This window comes from Drosophila suzukii, chromosome 2L (assembly GCF_043229965.1).
Source record: "Drosophila suzukii chromosome 2L, CBGP_Dsuzu_IsoJpt1.0, whole genome shotgun sequence".
NCBI classification, from domain to species: domain Eukaryota; kingdom Metazoa; phylum Arthropoda; class Insecta; order Diptera; family Drosophilidae; genus Drosophila; species Drosophila suzukii.
This window is the reverse complement of record NC_092080.1, coordinates 19,688,937-19,708,960: the sequence shown is the minus strand read 5'-3', so window position 1 is coordinate 19,708,960 and position 20,024 is coordinate 19,688,937. Positions and strand designations below refer to the sequence as shown.

The 20,024-nt window shown below is 40.1% G+C and overlaps 2 protein-coding genes across 3 annotated transcripts in view; one reads left to right on the top strand and one right to left on the bottom strand.

The window, feature by feature from the left end:
• The first annotated feature begins 1,889 nt into the window (after positions 1–1,889).
• Positions 1,890–20,024, top strand: part of DIP-kappa (Dpr-interacting protein kappa) — a 50,539-nt gene continuing 32,404 nt past the window's right edge. For both annotated transcript variants that reach the window (XM_017085782.4, XM_017085781.4), the window contains exons 1-2: positions 1,890–2,162; positions 5,498–5,683. In XM_017085782.4, coding sequence (XP_016941271.3) covers positions 5,530–5,683 — 154 coding nt within the window. In that variant the 5' untranslated portion in view covers positions 1,890–2,162; positions 5,498–5,529. The remainder of the gene's footprint in view (positions 2,163–5,497; positions 5,684–20,024) is intronic.
• Positions 13,329–15,894, bottom strand: Gpo3 (Glycerophosphate oxidase 3). Its single transcript, XM_017085771.4, has 2 exons — positions 15,210–15,894; positions 13,329–15,154 (listed from the first exon to the last, which is right to left on the bottom strand). Exons 1-2 carry the CDS (start codon positions 15,726–15,728, stop codon positions 13,448–13,450), a joined length of 2,226 nt encoding a protein of 741 aa, XP_016941260.3. The 5' UTR covers positions 15,729–15,894; the 3' UTR covers positions 13,329–13,447.

The window sequence follows — 20,024 nt, the reverse complement described above, 5'->3', positions numbered from 1 at the left end:
AAGAAATATCCAAGATAAATCCTACAACTGTAATCTATATTTTAAGTATACTTAAATATTCATAGATGTAACCCTTTTCCTGAAGCGATATAGTCGCTGGCAGACCCATTTGACGAACGCGATGAATGATGAGCCGTATTTTAACTTTGCAGGTCGTCATCATCGGATTATCCTTTTTCCTTTTTCAGTTGTACCGAACCACTGCTATTCCTAAAAGGCCCACTTTTGTTAATGTTCCAGTTCGTAGTGATGGTCAAGGGGAATTCGTGTCAGCTTCTGATAAAGCTGATGGTCTAGCTTTAACTCTAACCAGTCTAACCACTTGAAAATTTTTGAGAGCTCTGGGACAATAGCATATTAGTTATTTTACTTTTCGTTTGTATCCAGTTGGTGTTGTTGTCTATTTTATTCATGGCTTAAACTACTTGGCTGGGAATTCGGCTCTTTACGTGTATGCGTTTGTTCAGATGACCGGTCCTTTCCGATCTGCCCCCGACTTGGTTTTAAGTTTCCGAGTTATGTTTATCTAAATGATGCCAGCAGCCAACGCTGCGTATGTGGAATATTTTTTATTGTGGTTAGCAGTCGGTTTTTGCCAGTTTTCAGTTTTGTGGTAGCTGCTTTTGACATCGGGTAAGGGGATGGAGTCCAAAAGAGTGGTCCGACATTTTAGTGTGTTTCACCAGATAAGCCAATTTATTCGGTTGTTCTTTTTGAAAATGCGTGTTAATTTGGCTGTGAAAGTTATGCGTGGCATGGAACAGGATCGGACTACAGTCCTATATTAGCAGTTGTTGTTTTTAATACTGTTGTGGTCGGTTTAAGTTTGGACCCACAGGTCATTCAGCTGTTTTGGGCTCATTAAAACGTGACAAAATATATTTCATAAGGTCAAAAATATATTTATATTTGTTGCCTCTTTATACCCTTTACTCGAAGAGCAGAGTAAAAGGGTATACTAGATTTGTCGGAAAGTATTAGGTGGAAGAAAGCGTTTCCCACTTTATAAAGTATAAATATTCTTGATTAGGATCACTAGTTGAGTCGAAATAGCCATTTTCGTATGTCTGTACGTCCTTATGTGGCTAAGATCTCGGTTTCTATAAAAGCTAGAAGCTAGATCCGATTTGACATGCTGGTTCTTTTTAGTATTTTGTAAGAGTGTAATTGAGATTTTGTCCTTATTATCAATACATAGCGAAAATTGTTCAGGTCGGACCATTCATTAAAAAGATATAAGCAAATAAAGTATGCAACCTCGGAAACAGCTGATTTGCTGCATGCATATCTCCATCTCCCTCGCACTTACATTAGCTGATAATAATCGAGGCCGTCAACTATATTTTTCTTGTTTTAATATTGATAATTATGAAAAGGACTACAGTGTTAACCCTTTAGGAATTACTAATACATTTTTAGCGCCAACTTCGATTGGGACAATTGCTTAAGGACTAAAGTGTTAACCCTTTAGGTATTACTAGTACCTTTTTAGCACCAACTGCGATTGCTTAAAAAAATCATATTTCTAACATTTAGCTATAAATTAAATTGATTGTTTAATGTTTAATAAAAGGACTTTGAGTTCATTTATTAGTAAACCTAAATTCTATTATGTCAGTAATAGGTATATTATCACTGACTTGTCGGTTGGTCGGATAATCATCCCCAGAGGAAGCAGCTTAAGAGATGGGACCAAAACTTATGGCAGTGAAACTTCCCGTCAGGCTTTCCAGTCGAAGACTCTCAGAAGCCCGAGAGTTCATTCATTCTCTCTGCGGATGAATTTCGAAAAACCGAATGTCGGCCGAAAGCCGAAGCGATGGGGACACGAATTGGCATCGTCGTTTGGGCCATTATGGCAGGGGCCGTTCCACCAATGAAGTCGTCCGCCCGTTCAGTCGTGAATCGGGCTTTCAACTGAACGGACGGAGTGCGCCCAGCGAGGGTCGCCACCAAACTATCTGACGTGCGAGTTGCGATACCACGCGAGTGTCCACCACGAAATGTTACTCGGCGCGTTGTCGTTATCCTTGCCGCTGTCATTTGCCGGATTTTGGCAGACCTCGCCAAAGTTGTGAGCGAGTGAAAGTTTTGTGCCTTTGTCGTGAGGCGACTTCGGTTCACCATTACTCTTGCATTCGCATTTGCGTGCTTAATTTGAAGTAATTACCAAATTGTTTGTTGTTTTGCAAAAAAATGCAACGTGGCTCTAAACTGCTGGTCCCACCTTTTGACGACATGTGCTGTGTTTGCCTGCACTCTGAGAAAATACTTGTAATGGGTTTGCAGATCTGTGTAATGTTATAAATAGCAGATCATTGATAGTTTTCTTCTATAGTATTTTTAGGGATCTTACTAGTAAATGGGTTTAAACATGAACTAGCTAGGAATATTGAAGTATCAAAATTATGATTACAATTTTTGTTGAACTCAATGTTAGTTTTATTTTACAATATCATATAAATATTATAAATTTCTTATTTAGTACATTTCGTTGTGCAATGCACTTGTTTATTTAACTTGTATTTATTTTGCATTCATTTTCCAGCCGTTGATTAGCAAACTGTTTTCTTTCATGACGAAAATACTTTGCACTTGCCACGACAAAGCAATTTAACCATAATTTATGGCTTTTACACTCGAAATAAATTGAATGCAACTGTAATACCCTAATTTGTCAGCAATTGTGCAAAAAACCGCAAAAATCCCAACACCAAATCCTTTTAGTGGAATGCAACAAACTAAATGGCCATAAAAACCGCTTACGAACTGGGACTGAATAGTTGGGGGCAAGGCATCCAGGGGGAATGGGATGTTGGCCAAGTTGAGACACAAACAAAGAGCCGCCATGTAACCAGCAAAATAATTTGTTGCAATAAATATTTGAAAATCCAGTTAAGCGAAACATTTTCGTCACGAAGAGGCCAACTGGCCGCAGAGTCTAAGGACTCTGCAAAAAAATGCACTTCGAGCCAAGGGGCAGAAGGTATGGCTGGGTACGAGGGCTGTTGCAGAAGTCCTGGTGCCTCAGGCGTTGGGCTGTGGGTTGGGCTGGCCTGCTGGAAGATTCTGGTTGGCTTACAGGGTAGATTGGGTTGCTCAGGCATCCCTACCTTAATACAAAACAATGCACATTCATTTGTTTCCTATTTTACCAAAGTAAAAAAATGGTTTTATAAAATCATATTTAAAAGAAGTTATTATAAACAAATAAAAACAAATGGCTTTAAAAATAATTATAAATATTGGATTTGGTTTTCCGTTTAACAATTGAAAAAACTTGTATCAAAATATTTTTTCGTGTATATTTAGAAAAATGTATTGATTCATCTCATACTCTTTGTTTTTATTCTATTTAAGATGACATTTGTCATAGCATACTTTTCGGGGGCATTTTTAAGACCTTAAAGATTTAGTTTTTGTGTGCTGGGTAGCAAAAAGTTTGATCGGAAATTTTCCGTTCGCTGTACAAAATATATTTTTGTTTGGCATTTTCATGCAGTTGCCGCTTTTAGCATGCCCCGCATGCCTTTGGCGATGTTGCTGCTGTTGCACGCCGTGTTGCATTTTGTTGGTGGTCTTGGGCGGCGGGGTCCTTTGGCTTTTGTGTCTCTATACCGGACGCTTTAATATTAAAAGCGTTTAAATTTTCGTACGTTTCGTCGGCATTGTTCCGTGCTCTGGTTGACGCCCCAAAAAACGAAACTGAAAAAAAGGAAAAAATCCCCCCCAGCCTGCGATATCCGCAATCCCTTTGTCAGGGGCGGCGGATAAAAAGGGGGGCGACTGTTGCACCGCTGTGGGGCAGCAACACTAACAAGCTTTGTTATGTTTCGCCATCGCCGTCGCAGTTGCGTTTGAGTTTGAGTTTGCGTTTGAGTTTGAGTTTGCTCAACGTTTTGCCAACTGTGCGAGAAAGTCGCCCGCAGCGTCGGAAGCGGAAACGGAAGTGTTGCCATTGCCATTTTGCTGGCATGGCCATTGCATTTTGGGTACGCTCCGCTCGCTTTCGGTGTTTGTGTTGGTACGGCGATATTGTTATTGTTTTTGGCTGTGTCAGTGCTCTTCGATAATACTCCTTTCTGGCTTTCCGCCTGCGAAATGTTGCCAGGCACAACTGTCCTGTCCGCTTTTTCATCAACTTTCACCGGATTCCATGGGCGGGGTGGGTGCACAAAAGTTTCTGACAGGTGGTTTGTGTGTTACGTGTCTGCTGTTTACTTTGTGTAATCATTTCATTTGTCAGACTTGATTTGCCAGCGAGCAGAGCGTTGACAGCTTGACGTTGCAAATTGAGATTTTGACGAAAAGAATTTTCACGGGGCTGCAGCAAAGCATTGTGATTGGATCGAAAAACTTCTGTAAATAAATAGTTGGACAAATACTGCTTTGAAATGCTCTGAACTTTATAAATTTTTGTGATACACTCTCTTGTTATTTTATTTAAGTAAAGATTTTATACAGAATTTAACTAAATTTCGATATGATTTTTAATGATTTTAAAAATTTGAAATTGTTAATTTACGCGTTTTAAGCTTTGATTGTTATAATCATTTTATTGTACTTCATTAGTTTAAAATGCTCTAAAAATTATGAATATTTTTTACCTTGATGTATATATTGTCATATTTATCATCAAGTAATTTAAATATTTTACATATGTTTTTAATACAATATTATCAATTCAATATAGTGTTGTAACACTTAACTTTTTTCGAGTTTGTCAATTTCAATTTTCACTTATGCAAATTGCAAGACTAATTCTTAGTTGTTAGTTTTCAAGTACACATTTGTGTTTTCTTTATCCACCATCTTTAATAACACTCACTAACTTGCCATTCTAACAGCACTTTAAACTTTAAATGAAAATTCCCTTTTGTCTGAACTATTTCCTTTGCCCTCTCCATTAGTTACACAATCAAAAAGTTAAAGACCAAAGTTAAATTAATGGTGAGATAAAATGGAATTTCCGGCGACAAATCAAATTACTGTCTGCCTGCTGTCTGAAGATATTTAATCCGGCTGAGCCGAAGACTAAAACGCTTCAAATTAACGCACAGAGAATTAACTTTGAAGGGGCACCGGGGGAATGGGGAAACAAAATTCAAGGTAAAGCAAACAGAAGTTGGCGTAAAGTCAGAAGTCAAAAGGCTGGGGCCAAACTATGTAGGAAAAACGCGTGTAAACAGCAGCAGCAGCAGCAACTTTGGCCACGCATCCGTATCCGGATTTTGACTTGGGGCTGATTCCCCCCATAAAGTTCCGTCAAACTGGCTCGTCATCATCGCGATGACGCTCCATTTCAATCGCTTTTGGTGTTGATTGCAGCCTAGTTGTTGTTCCTGCTGTTGCTGTTGATTACGCAACGTTTAAGTGATTAAAGGTGAAAACGTTTGCCGGCCAGTGAACACACCATCCGCCCCACTAATCCTCGAACATTTTGGCAACTTGACGCCGTTGTGCTGAACATTTTCCCCATTACCATTACCCGTTGCAGAAGGAAAGTAAGGTAAAGGATTTCCCACAGCCATGGTTGAGCCACACTGGCTGCCACGCCCACGCCGCCGCTTCCGCCCACGGCCGGAGGTTAATGTCCGGCAGTTGGCCATCGCGATAATAGCCACTGCCGCGGTTACCATGCTGATGACAGCCACGCCCACTCTCGCCGAAATCCCCACAAAAGGTAAGTGCTTTGATAATTTAATGAGCCCCTCTTAATGGGCTTCTTGGTTTGATTGATTGACTGACCGAGGGATTGACTGGGGGCTGTCAAAGAATAGTGTCAGGAGAGGAACTCATTTTTCGCAATCATAAGTACATAGTTCAAAAGCTGCTCTAATTGGGAAGTAATTATTCGCAATTTACAAGGATTCAATGTGAGCTAATTGAAATCATTGAGCTCTTACTAAGAAGCCCGACTCTGTTTCCATTGGAGTTAATACATTTTAAGAACAAACTATTCATTGAGTAGCTTCCTTGTTATTAATAGAATTTAAGAAAGGTCAGTAAATGAAGTAATAAGTAATTAGAATAAATTAAGTTTTTAAAACCATTAATTTTATGTAGTCTCGTTTCGCAGCCTTTTTATCAAGCCCAAACACATGTGTTTCTTAAAAAAACTTTTTTCTCTTAGAAGAAAATGGTAAAGATTGACTTATCGATATCGATTAAAATTTAAAATCTTTAAAAGCCTGTCTAAATGTCTTCTCTTTGCTAACTATATGCCACATTTACAGCCAACACGTGCTCACATATTGCACTTTTCTTTTATGGAAACTTAATGGACCTTGATATTTGGATGTGTCCAGAAAAGTGTTTGTTTACCTTTACCATTAAAAGCAATTTGGGAGGAGCAGAATAATTTCAATTTTTGTTTGCTGCTGCTGTGGCTGTTTTCTGAGCCTATCCAAAAGGTTGTTCACATCAAAATGGCCAAAGACAAAATTGTGCATACTTGAAAAATTTATGAAAACAATTTTCCGTTTCACTCTGGCCACTCGGAGGGGGCGTGTTTTATTTGCATATTTGTTAAATTTATCTTTGGCTAAGCAAACGAAGGGGCTGCCGCTCAAGGATATTTTGTGACATAATCAAATATGCTTTAAGCCAAAGCCAAAAACTCAACCCTTCCGAAGTCGCTGCCAACAAAATGAATGAACTGCAGATAAAAGATGTTGGCCCCTGCCATGTCATGCTTGTTCAGTTATTTCCACACATAAGTATACATGGATATATATATTTTACAGCCAGAGAGACTTTTCCTATTTCCATCTTATTCCTTCTATTTTATGAGCAGGGAAATGCAAATGCTTACAAGACGTTTAACATGTCACCTGCGGGCAGAAAGACGCTCCGCAAAATGGTAAAATGCTCTCCACACTTATCAGACAGTTGTGCATCTCTGGTCCTCGTCTTTTCCCGCTTTTCCCGGCCATCCATATATGGATATATGTATAAAACACACATTTGTTTGCCTTACCATGTTTGTCACTTATCGTTTGGTCCAATGTTTTGCAGCTGAGTGCCATTTCCCCGGCCACCATCATGCCAATTTCCACTTCAACTCGGCCCGAGATAACTGTGTTTGCGTGTTTTCTCTATTCGGAGATATATTATGATTTTATGCATGGTTTGGCCAAGAATTACTATTTTCCCAGTGCTGGAAATATGAAAAACTGCCATGGCTGTTTGGCATTCTATTTGCAAAGATGCGAATTGCTTGAGTGCAGGCAAAGCTCTAAGAAATAAATTATTTCAAATAATTGAATTATGTTTTTAAGCTTCCTTTCGAAAAATATGAATGCATACATTTTGGTAGAAATATTTTCCAAAAAATATAAAATATGTGTATAAGATCCTTAAATAATCCAGGTTCGGATCTGCCACCTGATTTTATTTTAACGCTGCTATTTGTTTTAATATCTGTGAGACACTACTTTTGCATTTTCCTGGTCATTAAATCTTTTCCGCCAGATCTCTTTTCCTACTTTTTCTCTGTTCCCTGGTGATTTTCACTCCCGAAGTACTAAAGCATATTTTATGACACACTATTTTCCTGTTATTTCCGTTTGTCGCCTCGCATTATTTTCGGCATTTTATGGCACTACTTCCGCCATAAGTTTTTTTATGCTCCTTATTTTCGGCCATTTCAACGCTATTTAAGGCGTTATTTCTTATTTAATTTTTTCTTTTTTTTAAAAGCATGCTAAATGTCCTTGACTAGCTTGTTCGAAGTGGCTGCATATAAGGCCGCCAGCTGGCCGTAGAGCTCCTTCTCCGGACCGTTGGCAAGAATTCTTATTATTATGAGCTCGCGTGTGCATCGCCTGCATTTTTCCCTATTACTTACTTCCTTAGACTGCTGGCCCGAACTTATTAAAATTGTTGGACGCCGCAGTGGTTTTGGTTGGAGGGGAAAATCGAGTGGAACACCCTGGTGGACCGACCCTTGGCCTGGGCATTGCAATTTATGTTTCAAGTTTGAAATTCCCGAAATAGTTTCGCGTGCTGCAAATTGTTAACTCAGCTAATCAGCATAAAAATGCGGCCCAAGAGACCGCAGAATGGTTTTTGCTGGGAAGCGTGGCGAAAAGTGAAAGTGTTTTGAGTTGGACCAGTTTAATAGTTTTTTTTTTCCAGCAATGCAAAATTTCGCGCGTGACTTCACGAAAGTGCTTCCCAACCGGCATTCACATCGAGTGCAAAAACGATGTGTTAACCATGAGCCTACAAAAATGTCATACATTTGGATTTAAGTCATTGAAATACTGGGAAATTTAAAGAGTACCATCCAGGAAAAAAAAGTTAAACCATAAACTAGACTTCAATGGTATATGTTACTTTAATTTCATTTTGATTTCCACGCACTTTAAAAATGCGGCCATAAAAAGCTCATTTGCGTGGCTAACGAGCAGCGGCGGAAAAAATGTGGCGCTTATATAAATACCACCCACATTCAGACTCATTTTCGGCCCCCAATCAGCCAATAAATAAAGCAATATATGAACGATAAGCATATTCAAACAACAAGAAATGGTTTTCAGCCCCAATAACAATAATTCAAAATCACCAACCCCTCAGAATTTATCTCCCTCCAGCAAATAAAGCTAATTTATAAAAACAAACGACAGGAACAGCAGTGTCGAATTTCCAAAGTAACGTATGGGCAGAAATCGAAGAACAAAAATCTATAACGACTGTCGAATGTTGCCTAAGAAATATCGAAACGAAATTGTTTTGTTTTTCTTAAGAAGTCCAGGAAGCCTTACATGAGAGGAGTAAATTATTATATGTTTTTAACTTTGTTGCATAGTTAAAATATAATTTAAGGAGCAATTACTAAACTTCAACATTTAATTACAATTTGTTATATGTTTGAGGGCTTTCAGTCTGGGTATCACCCATCGTACAAAACTATTATCAGAAAAAAAGGCAATCCAGCAGTCCATGACTATCAAAATTTTATAGACATAAATTTAGAGGAGCTATACTTTCAGTTCACTCTGGGATTTCCCAGGGGCACAAGCTCTACAAGCATAAAAATATATAGTTATCAGTTACCAATTTTTGTTTCTTGGCAGGTAAATTATTTGATAAAAAAGAAGTGAAAAAGTGTTAATACAAACTTGTAATCGCTTTCCTTAGGTATTGTCATCTATTGGCAATGTACGTGCAGTGTGCCAGCGGACATTTAAGAGTACAAGAATCAACTTCATGGTGCAAGTGTTGCATTTCGTTATTTGAAATAAGGAAAACCTAGCAGACCATGGTTTATACCTTTAGAGGAACATATTGTTCAGTTCACTGTACAATTTTCCAGTATTTTCCAAACTGTATTTTACCAGAAACGGCAAGTACCTTCCAAAGTACGAATTCCCTAAAATCGTTCAATAACAGCAAGATCCTCACGTAAAAAGAACCTCACCTCAAGAAGTAGAATTCTTCCAAGGACTAGGCCAAGTTCCACAAGAGACGATGACGTGATGATTTATAAGCTGACAACTAAAGATTCTTCTTCGATTTCTTGAGAACTGACGAGATGTTTACTATCGGAAATAAGTAGATTCGTCGTCGTCAACAGGGGGTGATACGATCAACTGCCTGAAGCAGGACAACCAGGAGCTGCTTCTCTTTCCCCACACAGAAAAAAAACCGAGCCAGGATCAATTTGATATGCGCATGGTAAATTTGTGTTTTTTAGACACATATCATTTTTACCATCAAATAATGTCAAATTGATACCAAAAAATGTCAAATTGTCGATTTCTCTCTTTTCGGAAATTTCTTGACATCGAAAAAGAGAGGATTTAGCAATATGGCGACATCAATCACGTGAGTGGAAGCGAAAAGGATATATTCGAAATTCGAATTTGGCTAATTCGAACATGTTGTCTCGCTTGCACTAGGATGCGTTTTAGTGGATTTTTTGCCACTTGAATTTTATTTGGTGCAGGTCGGACGTGCATGGTCAGTGTAGTGTTTCTCCAAGTTAAAAAAAACAGGTAAGTAAACTTCATATATAATGTGTATACGTATAAAGTGTTATAAGAACATAATAAGTGGAAAAAAATAAAATCGTGTGCGGTTTTCTGAGTGGCTTTTATTATACGACTGCCCTACGACAAGAAAAACACGTGCAACTATGTGTGTACATACATACATACGTACGTATGAAAGCGTGCGTATCTGTAGAGGCTGCGCCGGCGTGAAAACAAATTTAATAAGTAACATAACATAATTGCATTTAAAAATTAATTTTTATTTCTACGCCGTCCTGCAAAGTCGCTTCTCATACACACTTATGTATGTATGGACAGATGCACGTACTTTTCATTGCCGTAAGAATGAATGTGCGTGTGAGAAACTAAAAATGCTAAATCAAGACACACATTGTCATACACAAAAATGCGCAAGTGAAACTAACTAAATTTTCGCTAAATCAAGGCACACATTGTCATACACACATAGTTACGCATGTACATACATATGTATGTATGGACAGATGCACGTGCTTTTCATTGTCGTAAGAATGTGCGTGTGAGAAGCAAAAAAATGCACAAGTGAAATTAAATAAACTCTCGATATATAAATTTCACTTATGCATTTTTTTAAACTACCCACACGCACATTCTTACGACAATGAAAAGCACGTGCATCTGTCCATACATACATATGTATGTACATGCGTAACTATGTGTGTATGACAATGTGTGCCTTGATTTAGCGAAAATTTAGTTAGTTTCACTTGCGCATTTTTAGTTTCTCACACGCACATTCATTCGTATGAATAAACATTTACAGTGTTTTTGCGCTCAAACACGTGTTTAGGCTCAAACACGTACACACTAATGTAAATATTGGCCCTTTTTTTTTTAGAAAAAATGACGGAGTCTGAAAAAGATGAACTATTAAGTTTCTTGACTGATCAGGACCTACCAATGTCCTGTTACGACTGTCTTATTGGTAAATATAAAACAAATATAGTGTATTAATTTACAATTTTGGTTTTCAGATTGTGGTTTTACTTTCCAAAGGCTCAAATATATAAATGATAGCGACTTGCTGCATATATTCCCAAAAAGAGAGCAGTGCGGGATTCTGGATATTCTGGAAAGTTTTTGAAAAACAATTTTTGTTATTACCCAGTTAATTGAAGTTTCCAATTTTAGCGAGCATTATCAAGCTTATGTGGTGGGTGCTGAATTGGAAAATTATAAGATTGATAATATAGAAAACTTTGAGGGCCCGCCGATTCATTTGTACATAAACTCTAGTAATAAGCTAATAAGAATAAAGAAATTTTAGTTAAGTATATATAAGTACAAAAATAAAGATTCAATGTAAATATAAAAAAAAGTGTTAATATGAAATATATATTTAAGTACAAAAATAAAAACTCAATGTAAATATAAAAGAGGTGTAAATATGAAATACAAATTCTTTGTAAAAACTGTAATAGGTAATAAAAACGTATAATCAAAAAGATTTGGTATATTATTATTTATTTAAATTTGTGTTTGACATTATAATATCAAATTTACAATAATATCATTTTGGTATTTTTAATATCCAATCTACTACAATGTAGATTTGAAATTATAATATCAAATTTACAATAATATCAATTTGATATTTTTAATATCCATTCTACTACAATGTTCATTTGAAATTATAGTATCAAATTTACAATAATATCAATTTGATATTTTTAATATCCATTCTACTACAATGTACATTTGAAATTACAATATCAAATTTACAATAATATCAAATTTACAACAAAAACATTTCAAAAAATTGATACGCTATAATGTAAAAATGATATTACCGAAATGTCGTTTTTACAATTTCGAACATATCAAATTGATATGTGCCGTATCTAGGCCGAATTGATACTGGATTTCATCAAATTGACCATCATATCATATCAATTTTTTTTTCTGTGCAAGCAACTGATCGTATCTTCTCTGGTGGATACTGACCGGGCTACGTCGTAATGCAGTCCGGAGGATCGGGGGTCAACAGAAAGTACCTCTCGTTACAAGATTTCTGTGACAGTTCAAGAACAGCGAGAACTTCCGGTATGATTTCTGTAACATTTCAATAAGTAAAATTCTGCCGGGGACTAAGCCAAGATCCACAAGAGACGGTGACGTGATGATTTATGAGCTGCCACCTAAAGATTTTTCTTGATTTCTGGAGACCTGGATTTTTTGAATACTTGGCAAGATATATAACATTGGAGTTAAGAAGCTTCGTCGTTTTCCACCGGGGATGATACCATCAACTGCCTGATGCAGGACAACCAGGAGCTGATTCTCTCGCCCTAAGCATCTAATCGTATCTTCTTTGGTGGATTGTGACTAGAGTACGGTCGTAAAGAAGTCCAGTAGGTCAATTCAATTTATGAAGACATGGCTCGATGTAGAAACTTGGTCGGGTGTGAAGCCAAGAATCTGAAGAGTGCGATGAACAAGATGTACCAATTAGAGACTGGAGAGACAGCAGCCCAGGATTCCATCGATATAGAAATCGAGTAACTAAAAATATTTAATGGTATATTTTGCTCCGATCTGGTATCTGGTGGATACCATTAATTATTTTTAGTTACTCGATCTCTATATCGATGGAGTCCTGGGCTGCTGTCTCTCCAGTCTCTAATTGGTACATCTTGTTCATCGGACTCTTCAGATTCTTATTTGTCATCGATTTCACATCCGAATCATCTAGAAATCAAGGTAGCATCATTCTCAACATGTTTGAAATTTCATTATCTAAATAAAAAAACATAAAACAAGGAAGAACTCTATAGTCGACTGCTCCGACCATCAGATACTCGTTACTCAGCTTAAGACGCCAAAAAGGAGATGGAGATGTACAAGCAGCAAAGCGAGATTGTAATGCGGCGCTATCTCAATATATGGTTATGTGGGCGACTGACAGATTTAAGCGTTGGTGTTTGTAGGCGTTAGAATGGGCGTGGCAAACTTTTTTGGGTCAATTAATAGGTATTGTCAGTTAAATTTTTTTTGTGGGGCTGAGTGTAACAAACTTACGCTGCGTACAAAAACATGGAATCTAAATCTGAAATCTTAACCCTCTAGCTCTTATAGTTTCGGAGATCACAGCTTTCACACGGAGAGACGGACAGGCGAACATGGCTAGATCGACTCGACTAGTGATGCTGATCAAGAATATGTGTACTATATGGTATTGGAGACTCTTCCTTCTTCCTGGTACATACTTCCCCTTTTACTCTGAGTAACGGGTATAAAAATGTAAATACTACTGAAGTAAACGTGATCATTTTTAACTAGTACCAAAACAGCTGGAGTGCGCCGATTTTATTTTAAGGCTAGGAAAGACCCGCACAGAACAAAATATGTTAAACCCAAAATTTTTAAAAATCATCCGAGCTCATCAAACTTTTACAATATCTAAAAATATGTCAGCACATGAACTTGTTGCGCCAAGCGTTGATGATAAGTTCCCTCTTGCCAAACGACCAGCCGCCAGTGGCAATGGATCTAGATTGATCATTGTCCATCACAGCCTTGTGGGTAATGCCCGAGGTGAATGGCAAGAAATCTGTAGTTCTACGGACATTTTTGCTGGATCTTTGGGTGGCCAAGGGTTGCATGTTGTTCTTGCTGGATCTATGTGTGGCCAAGGGTTGGAAGTAATTTTTCTTGTATCTCTGAATAGGCAAAGGTTCGAGGATTTTATCCTTGCTGGCAACTACGATACTTGGGTGAGCCCTGGAGTAGCTCCTGGCCTCCTTGCGAGCAGCTGCTCGGCAGCAACATCCCTCCGAGGAGGCCTTCTTCTTGGGCTGACTCTTGCTCGTGCCCCTGGGTCGGACAATCGTACCGAGTCCCATTTGGCGCACCAGGAACTCCTGGGCCGCCAGCATCTGCTTCTGCTGCTGCTCCTCCTCCCACCCCTTCTCCTCGGCCATGATCTTGAGGATCTTGGGTAGCATGTGCAGCGAGGCAGCCGCGTCCACAAAGGCGATGCGGAGGCGCCTTGCGATTATATCCACCAAAGTGCAGGCGTACTCGTTCCGCACCGCATACTGGACCTCTGCCTCGATGTACGGGAAGTTGGGATGCAGGCGTTTCCTCAGATCAGGAGCATCCGAGAACAGGGCATGTCCATTCCAGCCATAGGAATCGGATATGTGCTGCGCCACATCCATGGGCACATCGTAGTCTTGCACAAACTCCAGCGGTAGCATGCAGCACCAGGATTCGGCACCGTCCAGCTTGAGGTCCTGCGTCCAACTGGAGGTCACATGGTCGTCGCACAATCCACAAGACTTGATCGCCACGTCGACGGCATCGGCGGCCATCACCCGATAGCTACTCCAACGTCCACCAGCCAAAGTGATGAGTCCATCGCCACTGACCTCAATCACATAGCTGCTGATCGGGGAGCCCCGCTTTTCCTCTTCCTCCTCCGACTTGCCGGTGGGACAGCTCACATTGGGCTTTACTCCCGTCCAGGCGCTTAGGACGTGGCAGCGTCCCAGCTCCACGCAGGGTTCCATCTTGGCCTTGGCCGCTTCCAGGAGGCAGTCCACGTCATCTGGATCGGGAGTGGGACTCCCACGGCCGGGCACTTCGTCCAGCTCCGTCTCGCGAATGCCCAGAACCGTGTGGTTCTCGAACGGCACCATAAAGATGGTGAGATCATCTTTTTTGTGCGCCGGACTCAGCAGGCCGTAGTGTCCGGAGCCAAAGTACCGGGGCAGCGAGACATGGGTTCCCACAGTGGGCACCAGGATGGGAGCAGTACCCTCCTTGTCCATCTGCCGGATGGCATCCGTGCTGGTTCCCGTGGCGTTGATCACCGACTTGGCCTGGATGTAGAACTGCTCGCCGGAGATCTTGTCCCTGACGCCCACCACTCGGCAGCAACCCTCCAGGGGCATGAGCTCCACCACCTCCATGTGGTTACCCACATTGGCGCCCAGGGCGACGGCGGTCATTACCAAGGCGATGCACATCCGGGCATCGTCCACCTGGCCATCGTAGTAGACTACTCCACCGCGGAGGCCCTTGGTCTTCAGAAGCGGAAACTCATAGAGAGTGGCCTCCTTTGAGAGCAAGTGCGATCCACGCACATTCGAAGCGGCAGATATAAAGTCGTAGACCTTAGGAGGGGGCGAAAGGGGTTTAAGACCTATAGACTCCTTCACCTCCACCTACCTTCAATCCCAGCCAGGTGCAGGGCATCTGGAGTACACTGTATATGGGTATGATCATCGGCTGGATGCGGTTCAGGTGCGGAGCGTTCTTCAGCATGGTCACTCGCTCGCTCATCATCTGAAGCATGATGTACAGCTGCTCGATGTCCTTTTCCCGGAGGGCGGTGCCCAGGTAGGATCCACTGCCGTCAATTAGTTTACTAGATCGCGAACTGGATCCACTAGCAAAATCATCTGCCTCGATGAGGGCGGTTTTGAGACCCCGACAGGCCGCGTCCACGGCGCAACCACAACCCACTGCACCTCCGCCGATGACCAGCACATCGAACTCCTCACCCTTCAGGGCGTTCAGGTGCTCTTCGCGGGAGGGCACCACTTTCATTCCCCCGCAGCAGTGCTCTCCGCGAACTTTGACCCTGCTCAGCTTCTGGGCAAACAGAAGGGACCGGTTGAGTATATGGCGTTTATGGCTGGGTCGAACTATCCTTTGGGCCAGGATGGCACCCAGTTTGGACATCATATTGGCGGGTCCTTCAATGCAGGCAACACAGCGAAATTTTGAATTTTGACGGGTCGCGTCTTTTTCCAAACGCTACCCAATATTTCCAAAAATTTTCCAAAAAAGGTTTAAAAAAACAAACTGTCCTTAAATGGTTCGTGGCATTCTCCAATGGCATAACAAGCAGGCCTACTTTGTTATACAATTTCGCTATAACTAACACAAATTTTTAACGAAAATAATATAGAATAAATATTTTTTTATTTTTTGTACATTTATTTTTTATTGGCAAAGCAAATTATTGGAATGCCAATAACATTAATTATATTTATAATAAAGTTTAAGACATATTCCCCAAATTTTCAGTTGTCATGACTGAACTATCATCACTGTATCTATTCAATAATATTTTGAATGTTGTGTATTAAATATTCCCAGATTTTAGACGTTAAATTGTCAATTCATTCTCTATTAAAAAAAAAACCTCCTATTTATGTCGATTTTTCATTTAAGATTAATGCTGAAAATGCAGTTCAACCCTTTGGCAATCGGGAAGGCCCAAAACGAGTTCAAAATTCAATAAAAAGTTGAATACGCTGTAATTGAGCGGCGTCCACCCACACCCACACCCAGGGCCAATTTAAATTAATGAAAATTATAGATATGCGCCTTGTCGCCTCGCCGGTCTCCTCCACACCTGGGCCAAAGGTGTCGGGCTGTCACAGTTTCTGACAATTTAAACTCGTGACTGGCAGGCGGGCGGACAGAAGGACCTCCTGCGGGGGACGGTGGGCAGTGGGTGGTAAATTACTATGCTTAGCACATTAAGGTTGGAAAATTTAATTACATGCGATGGCGAAATGGGGGGAAAACGGGTAAAAACTCACCGCTATTCGATGGCCAATGCTCACCAGGGGCGGTGATAAAAGCACCGCCCACAAAACGACATTTGTGCCGGAATATTAATGCTTGTCCGAGGATGAGGATCCCAGGGGACTGGCGCTCCACTGGTGTCAACGCAGGCTCAGGACTCTGACATTCCGTGGGCCTAATGAGTTTGTTTAAGTAATTTCAATTCATTTGTTAATTTTCAACTATTGTCCCTCTATTGACTTTATTAATGTGCCCGGGACCTGTCCATCACTCTGTCATTCCGTCACTCAGAGTTGAAGTGTTTTGGCCATCGTGTTCTGTGTGTTTACCCAACTGCCTGCCCGAGTGTCCTGTGGGAATGCGGCGCTTTTGACTTTTGCGTGCCGACCACCGGCATTGTCCTTTTGTCATTGGCCTGGTCATTAACACGGTGTTTGGTGTTTGGGCATAGATAAATATTCAATTGCTGATTGCCCACATTATTGATAAGGCAACAACGCACATTAACCAGCAGAAGTCAGTGATTAAAATTGTATAAGGCGATATTTCCATACGGCTAAATTGGAGACTTGCCAAATGACCAAAATATCAGATATCCTAAAATCATAGATTAAAACAAGAACGCATTAGAAAAATTCTAGAAATTCCAGAAAAATGTTCTGGTCATAGCGGTTTTAGTAAACTTTTAGAAAATAATACCATTCAGATCTACGGAATATATATTATAGATACAAATATGTTGTTCTGTATATACAAAAATGTATTACTCGATATTTCCATACGGCCAAATTGTAGAGTCGCCAAATGACCAATAGATAAGATTTCATAAAATCATAGATTAAAACAAAAACGCATTAAAAAAATTAATAAAATTCCACAAAAATATTCTGGTCATTATGGTTTCATTAAAATTTTCAAATATATACCATTTAGGTCTACGAAATTTATATTAAAGATACAAGTATAGATGTAGATAAAGTATAACGTGAAGCTAATTTTCAGGTGATGTATATGTATAGTGAGTTAAAAGCGTCAATTTTGCATAGGACATTTTTTGATAATCTCTAGGTGTCAATCAGGAACTTGAGTAAAATCTTCCGTATCTTGTTAAAAAGTTAAATTTAGTTGACCATATTAGGGTCTTATCCTTCCCCTCGTTGGGGCCACAAAAAAGAGCAACAAGAATTGCGCCGGCGGCCTTCTAAACACAAATTTCCGGTGTAAGCCACATAACAAACCTGACCTAATACCCCCGCACGGAGGACCCCGCCAAGCTGCCCCCCTTTCATCAGGCAACCGCCACGCCCCGGCACTTTGTTACATTTCGTTACCTCGCCAAAGTGCCTCAACACATTCGGCGGGATACGGCGTGGCCTTGTTGCTTCCTGGCCATTTTACCACCTGGCCCACCTGCTCCACCCACTAGTCATCACCCACCGCCCACCACCCCCTGCTGGCTGCAACTAGCTTTGTTTTCCCGCTCGTTGTTGCTGGCATGTGGCTCACCTTTTTGGGGCCAGAACCCCCCTCCCACTCATCCGCCAGTTGGTCTACGGGCATTATTGCAGCTATAAAGTCAGTGCCTTGAACTTTTCCTCTGGCTGTTTTTGTTTTGTCCCTTGTTCTTTTGGTCCGGCTGCTTTTTTTCACGGATTTTTTTTTTCTCATAGAGCTCTCTTTTTGTCGCCTTATTGCCATTGAAGTTTGTTTTTTATGGCCTGGCCGAGCTTGACAATAAGCACGGCGGCGGCAAAACTTTTCCACTTCTCATTTATTATTACGCTCGCCAGGTTTTGTTGTTGTTGTCCTGACAACCGAGCGACACAAATTGTCGTTTGTCCATGCTGCCTTCCTTGGGCAGCAAGAAAATCCCTGGAAAAACATGGGGAAAACATTTTTAAAAAACGAAAAAGGCAGCTGCTAAAATGCTAAAATTAAAATAATTCTAAGTAAACGATTTGTTTCGCTTCGGCTGGCAATCAGCGAGGTGTTAAGTGGCCCAAATAGTCTGGCAACGAGCAACTTTCATCTTTCTTGCCAGACATTTTAAAGATTCCGATTTTTGGTGCTTTATTGGAAAAAGTTTTGATTTATTTCGAGCAACAAAAATACATAGCTTGTTTAGGTCAATGTCAAAAGTAATCCTTCGGTCTCAGGTGCGGTGAACATTTAGGAAAATTAATTGGTTTAAATATTTAGCTTAACATTTAGCCAACTGATTTTATTTAAATAATTGTATTTGAACTTTTGATTATAAGTTATTGGGGATAAGTGACCATTTTAAAGACTTAATTTATTTTTTAAAAAATTTTTTTTAACGATTTTACCTTATGCAATTTGTACTCTATTGTGGTTAATCAGATAGCTATTAATTTTTTTTAAATAACCCCTTTAATTCATTTTTTTCTTTTTTACTTATTTGAGATATAATTGCATTAGAATTTTTCATAGATGTTAGAGGTAAGTGAGCATTTCGAGGAAATAATTTACTTTTTAAAAAGATACAATTTTTAAGAAGTTACACAACGTTTTAACAACGTTTTTATTAATTACATCGAATTATGCTCTCACATTGTAAGCAGTTTTAAAACAACTAGTTAAGGCAAATGTTTGTTAAGACGAAGAAAGAACTGGCGCTCCCCTAATTACCAAAGTGCCAGTTTAACCGACTCCGAAATGCTCCACCAAAAGGCATTCTCAATTGTCAACAATTGAGCCAAATTTAGCAGTCGTATTAATGTGTATTGTGGCATAATTGAGTTGCACACGCACACCAGGGGAGGGGAGAAGGTCGGAAGTGGGGCAAGGACCCCCAAGTCAGGACAAAGGGCCGGGAAATGCTCAGCCAGTCCAGGAGTCGTGGTCTTTGGCAGATCCACGAGCAGTTGGACCGGGCATAAAGGCGCTAATTTGCAGCAATTAGTTTGGCACTCGGCCATGGCAACAGCAAAGGGAAATGGAGAATGGCGAATGGAGAATGGCCAGTGGTAAATGGCGAATGGCGAATGGGCTCGGCCCGAGGAAATACGGTAAACATGCACACAGGACGCAGGACATATCGGTGGACACGGGACAGAACTCGGAGTGTCGGCATATGGCACGGACCGAGCACTTTCCAAAGGACAATTGATAACAATTGAACAAACGTCACGCGGCCAGCCGCGCGTTTAAAGCGAGTTAAAATGCCACATTTTTAACGGCATGACATCAATTAAATTTATTTCTTTTCTGCCACCCAGCAGAGCACGCAGTGTCTGCCACATGAAAATTTTTTATTTTTATAGCTGTCTCTTTATTTCCCTGTAAGCAAAAGACAGCATGTGCAATGTACATATATAATGTATTTGTACTGACGTACTTAATTGCAAAAATTTAAAAAATCCTTTTGTTTAAAGTGTAGGTTTTTGTGTTTTAAATGATGTGCAGTTTTTGTGGAGACGAAGG